Source organism: Seriola dumerili, unplaced genomic scaffold (assembly GCF_002260705.1).
Source record: "Seriola dumerili isolate Sdu_G_001 unplaced genomic scaffold, Sdu_1.0 BDQW01000191.1, whole genome shotgun sequence".
Taxonomy (NCBI): domain Eukaryota; kingdom Metazoa; phylum Chordata; class Actinopteri; order Carangiformes; family Carangidae; genus Seriola; species Seriola dumerili.
The window spans coordinates 5,350,979-5,371,781 of record NW_019174446.1 but is presented as its reverse complement, the minus strand read 5'-3'; the positions used below and the strand labels follow the sequence as shown (position 1 = coordinate 5,371,781).

Below are 20,803 nucleotides of genomic sequence, written 5' to 3'. Positions count from 1 at the left end.
ATGCATTTTTTAGCAGCATGATTTGCGTTAATTCATGTGCATGTGACAATTTAAATTTTTAAGTCTGTCAACAGATGTGGCAGAGGAACAGTCGACAGATGTAGCCATGATTTGTCTGTGAACCCGTGATGGTTTTGTTAGTGACTGCTGATAACAAAGTAATCACAGCAATGTGTTTCAATTTGCTGGATACGTAATTGACAGTATGTGTAAATATTAAAGGTTATTCACATATTTATGTGTCTTCAATCAGTCAGACTCATGTAGATGCTCTTACCTCTTCAGTGTCTTTACACTTGACAGTGATATAAACTTGTAAGATCTTACTGTGGTTTTGAAATCAGGCCTTTTCTTCTTTTTTTTTTTTTTTCTTTGGAGGTTTGTAGCCGGCCCTCTTTTATTCACCTGCTCATCCTCTCTGAATATCGGTACTCACCCTTAATACTTGCTTCTTCCTCTGCTTGTTTTTCGAACAAACCACAAATACAAAAACATGACTTCCTCTGAGTCGGGAACAACTTAACTAATCAGGTTGAATTATATCAGTCAGTGACCCTGTAGTATTTCTTTATTTGGAAGTGCTGTGGAATAGAGGTTTTATGAAGGGTTATTTATTCTTTTGTTGAGCTTGTGGCATCCCAGCCTGCTGTAGTGTTCAGCGTCATGAAGAGCCCTCATTGTTCACCTCTGGCTGGTACTTATGTATTTCATACAACATGAACAGAAAACCAGTGAGGGCCCACTCTGTTTAGGCCCCAGTGGAGCCAGGCTGTACTGTGGCCCCATGATGGAGAGAGGTGTCTCTGCAAAAGTGAAAACAAATTCTCTCCTTGGCTGGTGTGAGCTATGGCACTGTGAGGCTTTATTGTCCCGGCCAAGGTGATAAGGCAGAGTAATTGCGTATTATACTGTCCGAGAATGTCAGGTCCAAACTGAGCGCGAGTGCCCCATCCATCAACACATGATGGTGTGTGTGTATGTGTCTGTGTGTGTGTGTGAATCTGTGCTCTACATTGCACATGTTTGCTTGCGTGATGCAATATGTGTGTGCTTATGTGCATACATATGTGTGTGAGTGTTTATGGATTTGTGTCTGTATATTTGCACCTCTGTTTTCGTATCAGAGATTTATTAAAAAAAAAATGTTTTGGCACAAACTGAGGTGTGTTCATGTCCATGTATGTATGTGCATGTTTGTTTGTTTCTTGCCCATTCAGGGCTTCACTAAGAGACGTGTGTGTGCGTGTGTGTGTGTTTGTGTGTGTCCGTGGGCAGGTTTAGATAGAGCCTGGGAGCAGGTCAGACAGCATCATTAATCAGCAGAGGGTTGTGTGTGACTCTCTGAGCTGACATCATTACATCCTACACCCTGCAGTAGCTCAATGCTTGGCCTGCCCTATCTGACCAGTCCAAAGGCCCACAAATTTACACACACACATCCATATGCACACACACACACACACACACACACACACACACACACAAATACGCACACACTAATACACACAAAATACACCTCTATCCATATACCTTTCGTACAGTTGCAAAAGATACATACTGCATAACGGATGTCTTCAGACGTATCTCTAATGCATTCAGAAAGTCTCTAGACCCACTCGCAGTCTCTCAGCAGTCGTCACCCATTACAGATTAAAAACCGAACAACTGTGAGGAAAGAAAATATCTAAGAGATATGTAAGAGCATGACAGAATATCAAAGAATTTGCAGGATGTAAATATTGTTTGTGTGAAAGCGGGTTTTAGTCGTTTGCTAGTTGTGGGCCTGTTTCACAGAAGCGTATTTGGGCAATGAATGCTTTGAGAGTCTGTCCAAACACGGCTGCTCCCTCTGCTCCAAAGCCCAACTTGAGTGTTCTTGTGTGTGTGTGTGTGTGTGTGTGTGTGTGTGTGTGTGTGTGTGTGTGTGTGTGTGTGTGTCAACATTGCAACAAAATAGACTGTTAGTACAGCAAAACTTTTCTGGGGAACATTGCCAAGTGTTTATCTTGTGTTTTCTTCCTCATGACTCTCATCTTTTAATCTTTGCCTTTTTTTTTTATTTATTTTTTTTTATTTATTCCAAAAAGGAATGAGGCCTTTTATCTTTGTTTGTCTCCCTTAGATCTAACTGTGCTGAGAATATCCGGAAGCACATTCTCCATACGGGAAAACACGAGGGTGTGAAGATGTACAACTGTCCCAAATGTAACTACGCCACCAACTCTCCCATGGAGTTCAGAAACCACCTGAAGGAGAATCACCCTGATATTGAGAACCCAGACCTCGCCTACCTACATGCAGGTAATGTGCTCTTTGGGGGGGCTTTGTAAGAAAATAGAAAACAAAGTGTTTCACAAGTAAGCCCTATCTCCAGATTATAACGGGCTGTTGAGTGGTAAAGAGGGTCCACTAATGCGCTACGGCAGCTGGCCTGGAGTTATCTTTGCATGTGCCTTACCTCATTGCCTGTTGTCTCTCCCCACATCTATGTAATTCAATGAAATGCCAGCCCCAAATGAAAACTCACTGTCAGAAGTTTGAACATAGAGTATGCCTACATTTGGAAACAACAGAGACACCCTGAACACTTCAGTGCTTACAGGGTGTTAGAGGTCACTGCTTATTTTCCAGCCACGTCTTTCTTGAGTTTCACAGTCGTACACATTCACATCTGGGAGCTTCCCAGTACTACTACACATCTGCTGGACCAGGTGAGAGTTAAAGGGACACCCCAACAATCTTACTCATTATGATCACTTTAATGGTCATGAGTATTACCCGCAGAGTTAAAAACATCAATCAAGGAAGGTCTAGTAAAAGATGCTATTTAGTTGCATTATGGGAAGTGTCAGACCCAGAGTTTCTGGAGCTTTACCCACACTAGGAGCTATAGGTCAGGATATCTCCTCCTCTGCTGCATCAGTTCTACCCATTCTGCTCTTTATTTTTTTAATCTGTTGTTTTCAGTCCTCCAACTTTATGGAGGTGAAATACTAAATCACTGGAGTGCACCTGTAAATTCCCTGCACCTTAATGGTAGCTAGAACATCTCGCATTCCCCATCCACTGTTTTTCCTGCTCTTTCAACCACTGACCCATCCATATCCCCATCCATTTACTAACTTTACCCTTTAATCTTCATGTTATTGTGCACACAAACACTTACAGTCCATAATCACAGACGAATCAACATTTGAAATCATTCCTCCGAATAAAGCCACCAAGCTGCCCCTGCAGTCCTGCCTGGGCTCCATTATTCCACAGAGGTCAGATCTTCCAGAATTCTCGAGTGCGTTTTTGTCACTGGATCAAGTCTTGCCATTCAATGCTGATGGAGGGCACCCAGCCACAAAGAGGCAGCACTCAAAGATTGCTGGTCTAGCCATCCCTGCCAATCACTCAGGACACAGAGACAGATGAAATCTTGTTCCTCCTCTATTGCTTCCTTTGTATCCCAGTGTTTTTCCTTTGTCCTTGAAGGCCACCAAATCCAATCGGTGGAGTGCTTGTCCTTCAGAGGAGCAGAGAGGACAGCCTTTATCCTGTTATCCCTCTGACCTTACATAAAAGCAGTAGACTTGGAGGGGAGCACCATGGGAAAGAGGGCAGGCAGGGACATTACTGGAAAATGGCTACATTCTGGTGGCACTGTGGTTTATTTCTCATTGAAACTGAATGAATCTGGGTCTGTGTCTTTGTGCTGACTCTGAAAAGTTTACGTTTTTTGATTGTCTTGGTATAATTTCTATTCTTCAAATTCAAGGACCTACTTCTATCTTTGATCTCCTTTACTTCCACCTCTTCACCTCCCTGCACAACCTTTTTACCTTCAACTACTCTTCAAAACACCGCCCTCTTATCTCATATTCTCCGCACTCCCTCACCTTTAACCAAAGCACAACTTTACGCCTCTTCTTACCCTTTCACCCTAGAATTTCCCTCACCTTTGTTTGTCCTTATGTATGGCTGACCTTTGGTGAAGAAGACAGTCTCACAGATTCATTTTGTTCCTTTGTTTCCCCCTAAAGTTTGATCTATTAGGCCACATGAGAGCACAACCAAGTCAAGAAGGAGATTTCTCTGCATGTGTCCAGGCCAATTTTGTGGCCTTCCACCCAGCTATAGCAGGCAGCATACATTGTGGGTTTCAGTTTTGAGTTTAGTGAGTGAAGGTCAGATCTTGTCTGGAGCACTCCGTCATCTTTCAGTCATCTGGAGGAAACATAACCTTCTCTTTCAGTCAAGTTAAGCAGCATATTTTCAAGATGTCATCTTGACACTCACTTGACACAGATATGAACCCGAAGAATGACAGCAAAAGAAATGATCCAAAAATGCAGCTGATGGTGTTACTCTCCCTAGAGGAAAAAAAAAAAAAAATCACTGCATCAGTTTCCAGAGAGAAATCACTGATCCCACTTCACTTTCATTGACACATTACAGTTTGCTTGAAATTTTGCCTCATGATAACAACACGTAAATAAACCGTTGCAGGAATTCAGATTATCAGCAACCCTTAACCTGTTTAAAACCAAAGCCGTCAAAGTATAGGTGGTTTAAAAAAAAAAAGGCATTGAGAGTACACTTGTGATTCCTTCCTCTTTTCAAAAGAGGGAGAAGGGAGGTGGTGGTGGTGGTGGTAGCGGAAAGAGCAGTGTTTCATCTAAGTAGACAGAACGAGACCAAAAGAAAGAGACAGGGGAAAAAAAGATTAAGAAGGTAGATGTTGAATTAACCTGCTTGTGATTGCTCTCTGTCAGAGTGGCACCGGGGCCAGCAGCGAGAGGCAAATCGTCTGTGATGGCCCTTCCCGCTGTTCCCCCTTTGAAAGACACAGATCAAACGCACCCTAGTCATGGGCCCTTGCAGCCCCTCGCGTTGTATTGATTGACACCCGAACGTCTCCGCTGCTGCTCTGTCTTTCCATATCACTCTCTCTCTCTCTCTCTCTCTCACTTTTCCCCCTCTCTCCCTCTCTCTCCGTCTTCCCTTCTTTATTCAGCGTCGCACTTCGAATTAAAGCCCTTCTCAAGGATGAAAGCAGAGGTCCTTTGCAAACGAAGGAAGAGAGGGAATTAGACCCAGCAAGTGATGGAGGGGAATGATGATTAGAATTTGAGGGGAAAAAAAGAAGGAAAAAAGAAAGGAGGTTAGATATGTGAGGGGGAAAATGTTGCTGATAGGACACATTTTAATAAAATGGTAATGACAATTGTCTTCCTTGTGCGATCCGCAGAGAGATATGCCAGAAAGAAGTGGCGGAATCTGTGTGATGTCGGCATAGATAGCACTGCAGCAGAACTACAGCTACAGGTACCTCGTAGTGCTGCGACTTTGCTGAATTACCCCTCTACTAGAACTCTCCTTCTAGTTAAAATGCTGCTAGTACGCTGTGACGGTATAGTTCCCTCTTTCTTTGCCATCTCCCTCCAGCGAGGTCAGCTGTAGTTGCAGGGTAGTGGCTTTGTTAAATCAGCCTCCTGTCCTGTTCAGTACCAAAACACACACACACAGGTGAGATGTTGCCATTAGCTTTGTCAGAGCATCTTCATTCCACTATTTTTAATTGTGAAATATTTCCCTAATTTTCAACCAAGGTTATAATTGCACATCCTGAGGGCATAGAGATCAAATGCTTTGTAATTAGCTAACAGCGACTGAGTACTTGGATGTGCTGCTTAGCTTAAAAAGATAAAACAAATAAATAAATAAAGTTCTTCAAGGCATTGTTGCTGCTTTATGCAGATTCTATTTTCCTTAATAATGCATGATGGATGGCTACTAAGGAGGGCTAGAGGAGACCTGGCCTTGTAAGTGATGATCTTAATACACAGTTACAACCACAGGCAAATTCATTTGTTTGCATATATTTTTCCTTATTAAACAAATCTGTAAACAAATATGGATTTCAATGGCTTTTACTTAAGTTATGCATCTGTGTGCCTCCGCGGCTTCCCTCCCTCTCTTTCACCTTCTGTTCATCATGTAATGAAACATTACTCTCCTGAGTTTTACTTGCGTATTGTGTTACAGCAGCGTGTTGGATTGTGGAGGACAGGTGTGTATGTCATGCAAATGTGTCCTGGTATCCCAGCGCATATGACACCGTGTCGACGTTGTGAAAGAAGCCACAGACACAGGCGTTAAAATCAACATCTGTTTCTAATAACAATGTGTTATATGTGACATGTTTTTATGTTGGAAAATATGTGGAAAAAAAAGCATCACAGTTCTTTGAAAAACACCTATAGGACATCAAGTCGTCAGTGTTAGTGATGAACCTGCGTCTTTGTGTCACCGTCCTTATGTTGCATTCACATGATGGGCAGTAATGAAAAAAGTCATTCTGTTCAGTACAATGTAAAATCAGATGAACAGCGTGGCTCATTGTGCTGATGCTGTCACAGCGTAAATTTAATTATTGACTTGTATCTTGCTAAACCAACAGTGAGGGATTTGTGTGCTTAAAAAAGTATAAAATACTTTAACACCACAGAAAAGATGAAACTATGATGGAAAGTTACAATGAATTGATTCATCACTCATAGAAAAAAAAAATCATATGCAGCTTTTCTGCTCTCCACGTGTGAATTTAGCTAAAGATGTGGTTAATATGGCCCGAGACAAAAACGGAAATGACCTTTTGTAGTCGGAGTTTGTCAGTTTTTATAACTGTGTCCGCTTTGTGTTGTTATTGTGCCAATTTCCTCAATTGCACAGAGCAACCTCAGCAAGCCTGCATGTATAAACTTGAAGGTTAGCTCAAGCCACTGTTGGGGTGTTAATTGGTGAAATCCCTCATGGAGGAACACCTTTCAGCTTCATCTGGTCCTGCATGGCTCACTTTGAGAACTGAAGCGAATTGTTTTGAACTCACTAATCTGCTTTCTTCTCCATCCTATGCTTGAATGTCCCTCTATCGGGCTGTTTCCCTATGTTTAATACCTATTCCTTTACATCCACAAACTCCACATGTAGTCTTGCTTGAGATATTACAGTTAAGGAGCAGCTGCTCTACGCCAGTGTACCCCAAGAGACACGCAACAAGGGGTGTGTGTGTGAGTGTGTTTTGGCGGTTAGCGAAGCGATTTAGGGGGAAAACGCACACCGTCAGTTGCATGCGTCTCAGTAAACCAATACAGGGCTGGTCTGGGCCGAGCAAGCAGCAATTCCTGCATAATGACCTGCTCCAATGAGCGTGAAAACTCCCCCAACTGGCTGCATTTATCACACATCAGCCACAACAAACGGGCTTTTGTTTCATCCTCTTCTTCCATTCCCTTCCTTTCCTCCCGGCTCCAATCTGATCGCCTCCCCTCAGCCGTATAGTGGCCATTCAAAGCCTGAACTGACAAGTCCCATCCAATCAGTGCGGAGACAGAGAAGCAGTGGGTTTCTGGTTGCTGCCGAATGTCAAGTGATGTCTACGCTGTCTATGTGCCACCTCTATGCCTTTACAGACAGGTTTTTTCACACGGTAAATGATGACTGGAAGTGTAGTGGGTCGACTTCTGCCTCTGTCTGAGCCTCTGGACAAGTTCTGTCAGTGTTAGTGACATTTGATATATGCTCCCTTGTGTTGCAATGGCACAGTTATGTTCGGTGCATGCTTATGTTGCACTATTCTAAAAAGTTGCAGATGGCTTATGTAGGGCACAGCCTAACTGCCTAACCTAACAGCAGGATAAAACGATGAAATTGTGCAGTTTTCATAGCTTTTATTAATGCTGCATTCTGATCATGGCGTTTGGAGCATAGAGAGTTGGATGTCCAATGGCACAGGAAAGAGAACAGCGGCAAAGACGTACTGTATATATATGAAATTTAGCAACAAAAATTGTATTTCCTGAACTGCTTTAATGAGCAAATGTCTTCTTTAACAACTTTTCCTGGAAAGCGACAGTAACAGTTTTAATTTGGATGCACTACACCAATTCCTTGTTGTGAATCAGAGCATCAGTAATATAAACTACTACTTTTTAGACGTACTGAGGGGATTGTTTATAATGTGTCAGTTCACATCAAATGCTTAACTTCTTTGTTTTTAATGAAGAGAAAACGGAAAACGCTGTATGCTTTCATGTGGACACAGTGAACACACAGAACATAGACCGAGGCATACATACATACATATATATATATATATACAGCCCTTGTGAGTGACGTGTGGTGGGGATGCTCATGGGCAGGGCTGCTCCTCCTGTATGGGACAGTGAATATGGGACCAGACAGGCCACCTGCTCCTATAAAGGCTCATCCATAATTCAATCCTCCTTCTCCCTCCATTCAGACACACTGTGCACATCCAGCTATAGCTAACAGCTAACCTGCCTAAAAGGACGAAAGGAAGGAATGAAAGAAGTGAAAAGATAAGAAAGAAAAGCAGAAATGGTAAAGAGCTCAGGTTGTGCAACAAGGCGGGACTGCTGATTTTCAGTTTTAGCCCAACTTGCCCCATCTTGACCTTTACTGAGTCAACACCCACTCCTAGTACCAACATGTTTTCCCTGATCTACATCCTCATTGGCTGAAGTGCCCTTCTGAGATCTCCACCACGACCTTTGCTCCTTTTACTGTGCCAAGGACCCTTGTCTTCCTCCTTCCCCTCTCTAGCCTCCATGTGTCGTCTGTTTGGTGGCTCTCCAAACGTCTCTGCATCTCTAATTACCAACAGGCTCAACTTTCCCAACTAAACAACCAATTACCAGCGCTTTAGCCCAACCCAGTCCCATGTTTCCTGATACAGTGGCCTATTAGGGCCCCTTATTTCTCTCCTAGCATAATTGAATCCCCTGGCTGCTCATCAGTGGGCTAATTTAAGCCAATGTGCAGAGTTGGTAATCAGAGGGGCTGCCTATTAGACTATCAGACCCCAATTAAGTGCCCTCTTATTTTCAACATAACAAGCCACTATCACTAGTGCTGTTATTGTATTTCCCTCTTTAGTGCACAGTTTTGTTTGGGTAAATCTGTGCTCTGTTTGTAGAAAAGGAAGAAAAAGAGGGAAAAAAGTGGAATAAAGGAGATTCAGTGTTAAATTAGCGCTGGTGCAGGTGGTGTTTTAAGAGATGCACTTGTAGGTGGAGAAGGAGGATCCTGAACAGGGTGACAATCCAGAGAGCAAAGATCTGACTAATTTTCTACTGCCTGATTGATAAAGCTTAGTGGTTACAACGTTTTATTATGTTTTATTGTGAAAACTCTTCTGGCATACTTGTAGTACTACAACAAATCTTGCAATTAGCATATTTAAAAAAAAAAAGAAGATTTTATGGACCACTCTGAGGCTGCAGAGCCAGAGTTTTATGTAAAAACACTTCTGCCTTCCGCCTAAATCACAAACTTAGTGATGAAACCGATGAGTGAAATTCAAGCATCTCATTATCATAAGAGAATGCCGGGCTTAATCTGTTGCAAAGGTTTTTTTTTTGTTTTTTTTTCCACCACATTATTTGGGTTCAATGAGTGCACATGTCACCAAGATCTTGTTAGAAAATTTATGGGCAGTGAAGTCTTAAAAAAATTCAAACATCTATCTCCCACTGCCACTTAGGTCTGCCAAAATCTGATGTGGCTTAATGCAGCTTTAACTTGACAAATAGATTTGAATTGGAAAAAGTTCAGAGATGAATGCCTTCACCACCAGCACCTCGTTCTGTCCTCTCACAACTACAGAATATCTCACTTTTTTTTTTTTTTTTTTTGAAATTCTTTTCTTGTTCTCCCTCCCTTTTTCTCTGTCCTGTCTTGGTGACTGGTGCAGTTGAGGGGAGCCAGAGTGTGAAAGAGGCCCATAGAGGGCTGATGAGGACTGTCTTCGCAAAGCGTGTCTCAAGTCTGAGACTGTGTTTCTGCAGCGTGTGTGTGTGTGTGTGTGTGTGTGTGTGTGTGTGTGTGTGTGTGTGTGTGTGTGTGCGTGTGCGTGTGTGTGGTACCAAGAAATAGTCTGCGTGCATGTCTAGAAGTCTAAGTGTGCGTGTTTAGTGTTAGTGTCGACTCCCCATAGCCTAATTAAAGGGCGAGGAAAGCCACTCATGGGGAGATTAAACCTAAAAGGGTAAATTAGCACTCAAAAGGGGTGTGGCAAATTCACACATATGCACAGGCCATGAAATCTCCTCTGACACCTGTGAAAAAAAAATGGAAAAAGAGAATAAGGAGGATGGAGAGAGGAGAAAAACTTTTGTGTTTCTGTGGCAGAGCTTTGTGCTGTGCGTTTGTTGAGATGAAGATCAGAGCGGGGAACTTTATTTAAATTTAGAGATCAGAGTTTGGAAGCTGCTGGGTCCTCAATGTGTGCTTGGGTTGGCTGATCAGCTGGACGACCTGTCTATTTTACTTTATTCATTTAATTACCTGTGGTAAGCGGCTTTGGTCTAAAGCGTCTGCCAAGTGATTTTCTGGACTGCAGGGACATAAATGTCTTAAAATAACAAAATAAATGTGATTATCTAAATGTGAAACTTAAACATTATTTTAATGCTCTTTAACTGAACCGATGAAGGCCTAATCCTTCACCGAAGTTCATGTCAGTTGTGAAATGTGTTTTATATTTAAATATAATTGGCATTAAATAATATTATAAAACATTAAATTTAACTTGTTAACTTTGATACTTTTTGAAGGTCATTCTTAGGGGTCAGTATTTTCCAACTTGCCGCTTGAAATGTTAGTTGTGGTGTTATTTTCTGAGGTTTTGAATGGGTAATCCTCAATGCTTGAGGACTTTAGAGACACACTTTAGAGATATCCTGACTTTTAGTTTCAAGAACAGAATATTATTAAGTGCCTCACAAAAAGAAATAAGGCAATGGATATAAATGCAGAATTATAAACTCCATGAAATAGAAAATCAATTTAAATAAAATAGAAGGAAAGAGAAAATTATAGGCTAAGTCTAAACAGGTGGCTCTTGAGCTTTTATAGGTGTTCACAGTGTGGGTGGATTGTAAATCCAAAGGGACAGAATTACAAAGTTTAGGAGCCACAACCTCAAAACCTACGCTGCCTGTTACTGTTGAACCCCATGGTTTTAAAACATCCCTGTCTTCAGTTGATGAAGTAGCTTTTCTGTTTTAAATTTGTTGTTATTCGGGTTGTTTTCTGCCCTTGGAGCCACAGAACTTAACCCTTACTCTATTTTACTCTATATATTATATTACTCTATGAAAAAAGCATTGGAGATTGCCCATCTTCATCCACCTTCATCCTTTCATTCATTAAGCACTGGAGATGACTTCACCTTTTACATTCAGTGACCTCTGATGCGTGGTGGTCAAAGGTTAAGGTTTGCAGGAGTGTGGTGTGCATGTTGGGTTTTAAGACAGACTTGGATGCACACATATGTGGAGGACAGATGAGTGTCACATCATTGGTCACCTTGTTTCATATAAATAACCCAAAATTCAACAGTGTGCGTTAACGCCCCGGGCTGTAATGATATGATATCTCTGTCTGCCCATTTTTTTAACCCCCTTACTCTTCTTTCCCTGCATCAGTCTCTGTCTTGTGGTGCCGTGTGATTGTGTGTGTTATGATCTCTTACCATTTCAGTGATGTGTTTGTGTTTGTATGTGTGTGTGTGTTGAGAGTGAGCGATGTGACTCTGGGCCAGCAGCTGAGCTCTGCCATGCTATCTGTCTCCCTATCTGTTTGCCGGTCTGTCTGTTGTCTCTTCTGTGTTGTCTCTACTCTCCGTTTGACTGCTATCAGACAAGTTGTTTGAGAGATGGTGTGTGTGCGTGTGTGTGTTTTTTGAGTGTGTGTACATGTCATCCGTCAGTGTCTTTCTCCAGAATCAGACATCTAACAGAGAATCTCGGGCTGGCACACAGACATACTGTATAAAGATGCATACACACACAGTTTCACACAGAACATCTCCAATCTTATAGTTCTTTGCCCCAAGGACTAAGTGTGTATGTTTGCTCGTATGAGAGATTTCATGTGTGTGTTTTTGTGTGCATGCACACACACACACACACACACACACACACACACACACACTTGCATGTCTTTCTGTTTGTTGGTGTAAGAAAATAGATCTTGGTTCTGTCACGGCTGGGCCTGCAGGCACAAGAGGCCTTAACGGATGTCTCTCTCAGTGAAACACACATACACACACCCATACACACACACACACACATACACGAACAGGTCTCAGACCCCTCTTCCTCCTGGACTCGCAGTGAGGAATACAGATTCAGGCTCCTCTCTAGATAGTGATCAGCCTCACCGTGGCTTCAGAAATGCTATCTTCACCAGGCGGCTGAATTGATAATACTCCCCCCTACGCATTTTATTACAAAGGCCCAGTTTGTAAAAAGGTAATCATTTACCGTTGCTACTATCTCCCCTGAGCCATACATCTTCTGTCTTCACAGGACAAAGTTCTCCCGCTGCTACCAACGTTGTTTTTTCATATTTTTTTACTTTGCCGGTGGGTTTGCAGACGGATACTTTTAGGTTTATCACCTCCTGCTGCCTCAGAGTTTTACACATACAACAACCCACATGGTAGAATTAGATCTGTTTGTTAAATGTATGTATTTTGTATTTGTCTGCATGCGTGGGCGCTCAGTGTTTATATACGTGTGTGTGTGTGTGTGTGTGTGTGTGTGTGTGTGTGTGTGTGTGTGTGTGTGTGTGTGTGTGTGTGTGTGTGCGTGCGTGTGTGTGTGTGTGTGTGTGTGTGTGTGTGTGTGTGTGTGTGTGTGTGTGTGTGTGTGTAAGGCGACAAACAGGCTGAAAATGACAGTGAATGAAGGACTAATCCTTTTGGGCACATAGCGGAATCCAATACCAAGTACCAAAATCTCATCATTTCAATTATCATATTTATCATATTTATTCATTTTCTCTCAGCCAGGCTTAATGCTGCCTCTCTCTTCTCCTCCCTCTCTCCCTCTCCCAATGCTCCTTCTTCTGTACATTAATCTATTTTTTCCCTCCATTGCTCTCTCCACTGGCGACACGTGAGCCTGCCAGTCATCTTGATTGACAGCACTCAAGTGGCCTACGGAAAAGCAGCTCATTTTTTCTTTTCCTTTTTTTTTCTTTTTTTTTTTTTTTTTTTTTTTTTTTTTGGTCAGACGTTGTGCTGGTGATGCCGGGGCCTTATCAGGAAACCCAATTTATTGCCGTTTCTCTGGGCGAAAGGGGTTGCCAGTCACGCTGACTGACAGCTCTCAGATTTGCAGACTGCAGTGTAGGGATTTCCTTTAAGTTGTTATGTTTTTCTTTTTCTTTTTTTTTTCATACTGTTGGAGATTACTCCACCGCACACTGGACGTACGCACATGTACACACTTTACACACTTGCACAAAGACGTAGTGGCAGCCGTGCTCCCTCGTCTCCAAACCGTTTTGTTTTCTTCTGACCTTAGCAGTGATTTTGACTGACGGACGGCGGTCCGTGGTCCCGCTCGCCACACAGCGGGTCAAGTTCAGCCTTGTGAACATCTTTGTTTGGGTAATTGTTTTATTCTTGGGGGAGGAACTGAAGGTAAAGAAAATAAACTGTTAAAGGAAAAACTCACATGATTCATGCAGGGATTGGTATTTCTCTAGTTTTATGTTTTTTATGTGTGAGAGCAAAAACAGGTTTGTTTTCATTACTATTTCATATGGGATTACAGGCACATGTATGAATTGATGTTCTCTTCTCAACTGTGTGTGTATGAGGGAGTCTGTAGTTTGAAATCCATTTGAAAACACTTCTATGTATGTCATCATGTGTGAGTTTTTTGTACGTCCCTGTCTGTGTATGCATATGACGCCTGAGCTTTTGTGTGTGTCAGCTCCCATGCGTGTGCGATTGTGTGTGTCGAGTATGACCTCCGAATCCCGAGGCTTATCGTGGCGGTGTTCCACATTATTGATAGCGAGCGGAGATATCGACAGGCCAAGCGCCGGCAGCTTCCAGCAGCGCCGGCAAGCAGGATGGGACTTTGATATGACATATTGTGCGTCTCAGCACAAGCCATAAATAATTCTGACACGTTTTTGTATGCATGGGAAAGTCCTTGATTCAGCCTCCCATAAAAATAAACTTCTATTATGGAAGGTATTTGTCAAGTGGGTGCGTGATGGATGGCCCGGCGTTTACCCCGTGGCAGGACGATGGGTTATGGATGCCCGCCGCCCCTTGCCGGGGGAGGAGTCGCACCCAGCAACGCTGACACCAGAGTAATTACTGCCCTCCTCACCACGGCAACGGAGGGAGGAAAGTGGAGGAGGGAGTAGGGCAGAGAGTTGTGGGGGGGTGGGGGGGGGTTGCTTTATACACACACCTGCACCACCCTCCCACCACACTGTCCTATAACGCCACCAGCGTAAAGTGACATGGGTTATGAAGGCTGTGAGGGCTGTGATGATTGGACATGGATGGATAGACAGATGTAGGGATGGATAGATACAGTAAATAGATAAATAGATTTATGTATTGAGCGGCTGATTGATTGATTGATTTATTGATTGATTCTATGACTGACTGATTTACATTTTCATTCCTCATGAAGACGTTACAGGTCATATTTTTAAGCATCAGTATATTACTGCCTTATTAATTGTGACATTTTTACTTGATAACTGTAAACAAATGAGCGTGTGGTAATCGTCATGACTTCTTGTCTCAATCTTTCTCTGAGGGAAATGTTAGTGTCAGTGCCTCCTCATATAAAACTAAGTTTCTCATGAAGAACATTGCTCCCACTTTGATCAAAGGCTTGTCTTCTGTCTTGGAACTGAAGTGATTAGTCTATTAAACAATCACTCAATGAGCAGGAAACAGGTTGACAACAGTTTTGATAAGATAAGATAAACTTTATTGAACCCACGCTGGGAAATTCATACAGCAGCAAAAGGAGGTGCAAGAACTGATGTGCTGTATAAGTAAGTAAGCTCTGAGAAAATAAAATACCATACATTATGAGCATCTGCTCTATTAAAAAAGGCATTATTTATTTATTAAACAGTCAAATTGGAGTAAAAGGAATACCTTTTATTTTTGGACAGTTGACTGAACAAGCAATTTCAAGCTGTTCCCTTGGACTCGTGATCTTCTGGACTTTTTTTTTTTTACTGTTTACTGACATCAATGAACAAAATAATTATTTAATCAAAAAATCTAATCAAAACAATAGTTTGTTTCAGCCCTTGGTTCTTTACTAAAGAGAATAAGTAGCATTTCATTGATGCAAATAGTCAAATTTCCTGTGATTCCTTCACCCTTTGACAGTCTGCCATTCAAACCTCAGCTCTGTAACCCAGTTGATTTTCCCCTCCAAATATGAGCTGGTGGTTCACAATGTAAAAATACAGCACTGAAGTCATTATAGACAGATGTTCAACTTAGTTTAGAGCTAGTATACTGATATATTAAATGTATTGCCAAAAACAAGTCTTTAATTCAGTGTTATCTTTTCCAGGTGAAGGTTATGCAGCTTGATCCCAAAAGAGCACTGTATAAGAAAGCAGAGCATAGGTGTTTGTGTGTGTATGTGTTTTAGTTTGCATACATTCCCAAGCTTTGTTCACACACTTATGAATATGTACAGGCATTTGTGTGTGCTAATGAGCGAATGTGAGCGCGTTTGTACGTCAATCTGTGGGGCCCAGCAGCCAGATTGAGCCGAGGCTTGGGTGCCATCTGAGGAGGAGGAGGAAGGTAGGCGTGGGGTGAGGAATGGGTGAGACATGTATGCTCTCCTAACCGCCACTACCCCTACTACCCTGCGTGGGTGTGCGGGTGGGGCGGGTGGTCTGGGTGGAGGGCACGGAGCCAGCCCGTCAGTGGGAGTGACACCTGTTCACCGCTGCCCACCCCTTCATCCATACAGCTGCTCCGCTTCCTCTGCCACGACCTTTCCCTCCCCTCCCGTCTTCATCGCCTCCCCGTTCCTCCTCCTCCTCCTTAGCAGGCAGCGCGGAGGAGAGGCTCGTCACAGCAGGCCAGGGAGCAGTGAGTAGGACCGGTCCAGATGTTGTTACATGCGAGGAAGGAGGAGGGTTTTGTCAGGACACAAACACAAACTCAGACAATTACTGTAACATCAGCAGATTGCTTCAGTGCCACTGAGGGTGCTGTTAAGTGAGATGATTGGTACAAGATGGTGTGTGTAAGTCGACTGGCATAAGCCACACGCAAACACACACACACTCTTCAAAAACACGGGTTAACATAGACCTGAAATGTTTGGGTTTTTTTTTTTTTTTAGCAGTTTTTCTCGCAAGATTTTATATTTATTTTAAAGTTCAACAAAAAAGTTTCCATTGTGAAGAGCAGATTTGCAGTTAGTTGTGTTATTGTCTATGAGTCATTTTCTATGAGTCCAGGGATTCAAACCATCAAACACACCATCACAGTCACACTTTTCTAACCCCAGGCTCCTGCTACCTGTTATAGAAGGAAAAGGCCCATTTGATGATAACTGCAACGCAAATATTCTCTGATGAACAAAAATAGGTAAAACTTACAAGTCATTTGCCATTACTCAGCGCTGTAACTCAGGAGCAGAAGGGCAGATTGTGACCATATTTCACATTTAGTCAGATCCTGAATTAGTGACACTAATCTTGGGTGCCCACCTTGAACCTGTGGTGATGTGGTGTAAAGATCTTCTGTGCTGCTGGGTTTTAGATGCGTGTAAAGCAGCCACATGTTCGAGTTTGTAGTTTCTTTTCAGAAACATCCATATTCGAAGCATTGTCAACTGTCATGGCCACAGCTTTGTTCAGAATCAGCTGTACTTGCCAAACAGATGAAGACACACAAGGAAATTGATTCTTCTCTCAATGAACTTACACACTAATACTGTAGACATATAGCAGAACAAGAACAACAAATATGAATAAAGACACCTCAAATCAATTTTATTATATATATCCCTATATCACAAATCACAAAAGACACTTTATACCTTTTTATTAAATTCGTTCAAAGTCGTCACTTCATATATTACAGTATATGAGCCTGGACACACATGGATGTAAACTGCAACTTGACTGGTGGAGGCATATAACCGTGAGACAGTAATTCTAGCGTCAAGCTAAATAGCTGATAACCTGTTACAGAGGTTAACCCTCCACTACACACACTGCATACAAATGCAGACTGAGGCAGACAGTATTAATAAATGCTTGTTTGCATGGATCGGGTCTTGTTTAACCTGGTAACCCTCTCCCAAGGTCCAGATAGGTGGATTGAAGCTGCTGTCGGCTGCTACAGATGGGGGGGTCAGGGAGAGGAACAGGCCTCGGTCAATAGGCTTAGAAGACCATCAGGGACTATTGATTGTGGCGGACAGTGAGGCCAGCTCTGCACTAATTGTTTCTTTACTAGCCTGTGGCAAAGACAACAGTCACAGGCAGGGACTCATGAATCTTACATCTGTTTTGTTGCGAAAGCACCAGGAGTTAATAGCCTTTGATTACCGAGGGGTTTGTGTGTGTGTGTGTGTGTGTGTGTGTGTGTGTGTGTGTGTGTGTGTGTGTGTGTGTGTGTGTGTGTGTGTGTGTGTCTGTGTCTGTGTGGTAGTGGGAGAGACACATCTGAAAATGTGTTTGTAACATGTATGGGAAATAGAATGAGGGGTGCACAATAAGTAAATACAGGTATGGACAGATTTGTATATTGACCCGCATTTGTGAGTGCTGGATTTCACAACACCTTTTTAAAATAACAATTCCGTAAATGCAATTTTCACAATTTTCACTATTTATTAAAGGTAGCACATATGAGTCTTAGATCAATTGTGATGCCACGATCTTGTATGTAAATATTATGTATTTAATTAGGTTTTATTAGTTGCTGGTGTGTGTCAGGACTACATTTCCCATAAACCCTGTTGTTTCTTAAGTTTTGGAATAACTTGATCATATACAGTTATCTGCAGGAATAGCATCATAGCACATCCTGATGAAACATAAACCACAGTGTAGCATAGAGGCTGATAAATGTCCTCTTTGTTTCCAGCAATCACTTCATTTTCCCAAAGATAAAGTGGTGCTATAGGTTTTAAGTTAAAATGCTATATATATTGTATCTTTCATGACTGAGGCATTAGTTGTACTAGTGAGTATTTGCCCTGAAATCCCCTCTCCACACATGAGTCTGACTCACTCACATTAAATATAGTTCACCATTCAGTTGCCAATTCAGTTTATTTCAGCACAGGTTACCTCGGCTCACCGTTTACTCTATGGTACAAATAGTTTCTCCGCTCGCTAGCAAACCCTCCCTGCTTGAGTCCTGTCCTGCCAGTATCAGTTTTACTGGTGCTGTGCATCTTGTCGGGGTTTCAGAGGGCAGTGTCCTGTACAGGAGTCATATCTGCTATTCTAACCCCGCCGCAGTAGCCAGGCTGAATTCAGCTGCGTGCAGTTTGTTTATTGCGTACAGCAGCAGAGTTTGTTTGTGGCCGGCTGTCAGAGCGGCCGGCCCGTTGTGATGAAAGACACTTGGACCTTCCCATCCATTTCACATTTGCTCCAATCAATTATTCAACAGGACAGCCAATTAAAAATGAGGGAGAGCGGTCAGGGCCTCGCCCCCCGAAGGCCGCCACTAGACAACTCTCTCCGTGAATAATTGGTGCAATTAATTTAGCATTGAGCAATAAAGGAGTTCTCACTCTCTCCCTCTATCTCGCTCCCTCTTTCTCCCTATATACTGCAGAACCTCTGAAAACACCAGTCATTACAGACACACATCACAGCAACACACACACTGCAGCAGTAATAATAGTGGAACATTCAGGAACTATTGTATAACATGCACGGGTGCAGGTGAGGCGGCAGCTACCAATGGCAATTTGCCCGTCTTTTTATTTAGAGCAACAGTTTATCCATCATTACATTGTTACAAATCTTTTTATCATTTTTAGTGAGTAATTACACTGAATAAAGAGTTTTCTAACAATAATCAAAAGGCAGAAAACTGAAAAAAAAAAAAAAACATGTTTTGTGTATATTGGTGGGTATTTTCTTTATAATGATCACCAGCTAGTGGTAATGCTTTATCTAGCTTGTTATTTCCCGGCTGTATCACGAGAAATGTGGTTACACACACTAACAAAAACACAGCTGTGCCCTCTGGGACACACACACACACACACACACACACATTCTTGGGACGCAGCAGGAGAGAATCTAAGCTAGTTTCAGGAGCCTTGCTCAGACTGTAAATTATTGCCATACAAAGGAATTATTCCATTTACTTGATTCTATACATTTCTCCCTCTTATTGTCCCTTATCTGCAATTATGGTTAATTTGCTGCTGCCCTCGCAAGATGGTGCCTGTACCAGTAATGGCACCCACGGCAAGCACAAACACACACACACACACACACACACACACAGACACACACACACACACACAACCACCACCACCAGCCCCCTTCCTTCTCCTCCAACCATCCACCTCCGCGAACAACCCCCACCCACCTCTTTTGATAGTCAGATTGACAGTTGAGTAATTTCACTGTCAGTGCTGAGTGACGCATGGTAATGGGAAGACGTTTCACAGCGGCATTACAACACAAAATAATTTCCAATTTACCGCTCATCAAAAGCACCCTCAGAAAAAAAAAAGGGAGCAAGGGGAGGGATGGCTAGAGAGTGAGAGAGGAAAGGAGGGAGGAGGAGGAGGAGGTGAGGGGAAACACAACAGTGGATTTATGGCTTCAATTACTGATATTTCACATTTAGTTTAAAGCGACATGTTTTTGTAATGTGACAGGCTTCACTGGATTTGAAAACCTCTTCAGACCTCTCCACTCTCCTCTTCTTCTGTTTTTTTCCCCCACCCATTTCTTTCTTTTCTTGCAGTGGAGATAATGAAAGGCCGAATCAAGGCTGGGGGGGGGGGGGGGTGGGGGAGGGGGGGAAGGGTGGGGGTCCTGACCTGTGTTACATATCTATCTGGAGCCCTTTAAGCTTTTCACTGAGTCTGAGAACGCCGTTGCAGAGGGAGCCAATATCAAAACGGAATCGCTCTCAGACAAAATCTGTGTTTGGTTAGCTACACCTGGCTTACCCTTCCCTGCTTTGCTGGGTTTAACAGGCGGAAGGTGGAGTGGGGTCAAGTAGGGAGATGAGAGTTTTTCTCAGGTGAAAGGGTTGGCCGGCTTATGAAATGTGCCCCAGAGTCGCTGATGTTTGACAATGTGTATTTGTGTTGTGATGCTTTGCTATCTGATCAGCCTCCTCCTCCGGCCCCTCTGGATCTGCAGCTTAAATTCCCTCTCAGAGGGGGCGACCGCTTATATGAGGAGAAAGTAAAAATAAATAAATAAATAAACATACAACTGAGAACACATGAGGGATGGAGAAATGGAAGAGGGCTTTTCTGTTCTTGCTTCTTTTTTTTGTTTAAAGCACATCCAGACTTCAGAGTGGTGAGAAGTCTAATGTAGCCTGCTGTTCAGCTGGAAAGAGAGAAGCTGAGGGAACAGAGAACACAAACTGGGTGAATGTGGCAAATGAAGGAACAGCAAAGACAAGACAGATCACGGCAGCCTCAGCGTTACTGTGATGTGGAGAGGTGTTTAAATGGAAATGAGGTTAATGGGTAGCGGCTGAGTGCATGAGATGTCTACACTGCAGAATCAGAGCGAGGTTTGTTTTGTTTTGTTTTTTCCAATTAGATTCATNCACACACACACACACACACACACACACACACACACAGACATACACATGGTAATAAGAACACTCAGGAGGAGGGTAATAGTGACAGCTAAATTCCACAATAGTTTTGATTTATTCAATCAGTATTATGACGGACCAAATGCTCTCCTCACC

General features: G+C 42.7%; 1 protein-coding gene across 1 annotated transcript in view; it reads left to right on the top strand.

The window, feature by feature from the left end:
• znf407 (zinc finger protein 407) overlaps nt 1–20,803 on the top strand; it is a 148,121-nt gene that overhangs the window by 102,233 nt on the left and 25,085 nt on the right. Inside the window, exon 8 of the mRNA XM_022753210.1 lies at nt 2,123–2,301. Coding sequence (XP_022608931.1) covers nt 2,123–2,301 — 179 coding nt within the window. The remainder of the gene's footprint in view (nt 1–2,122; nt 2,302–20,803) is intronic.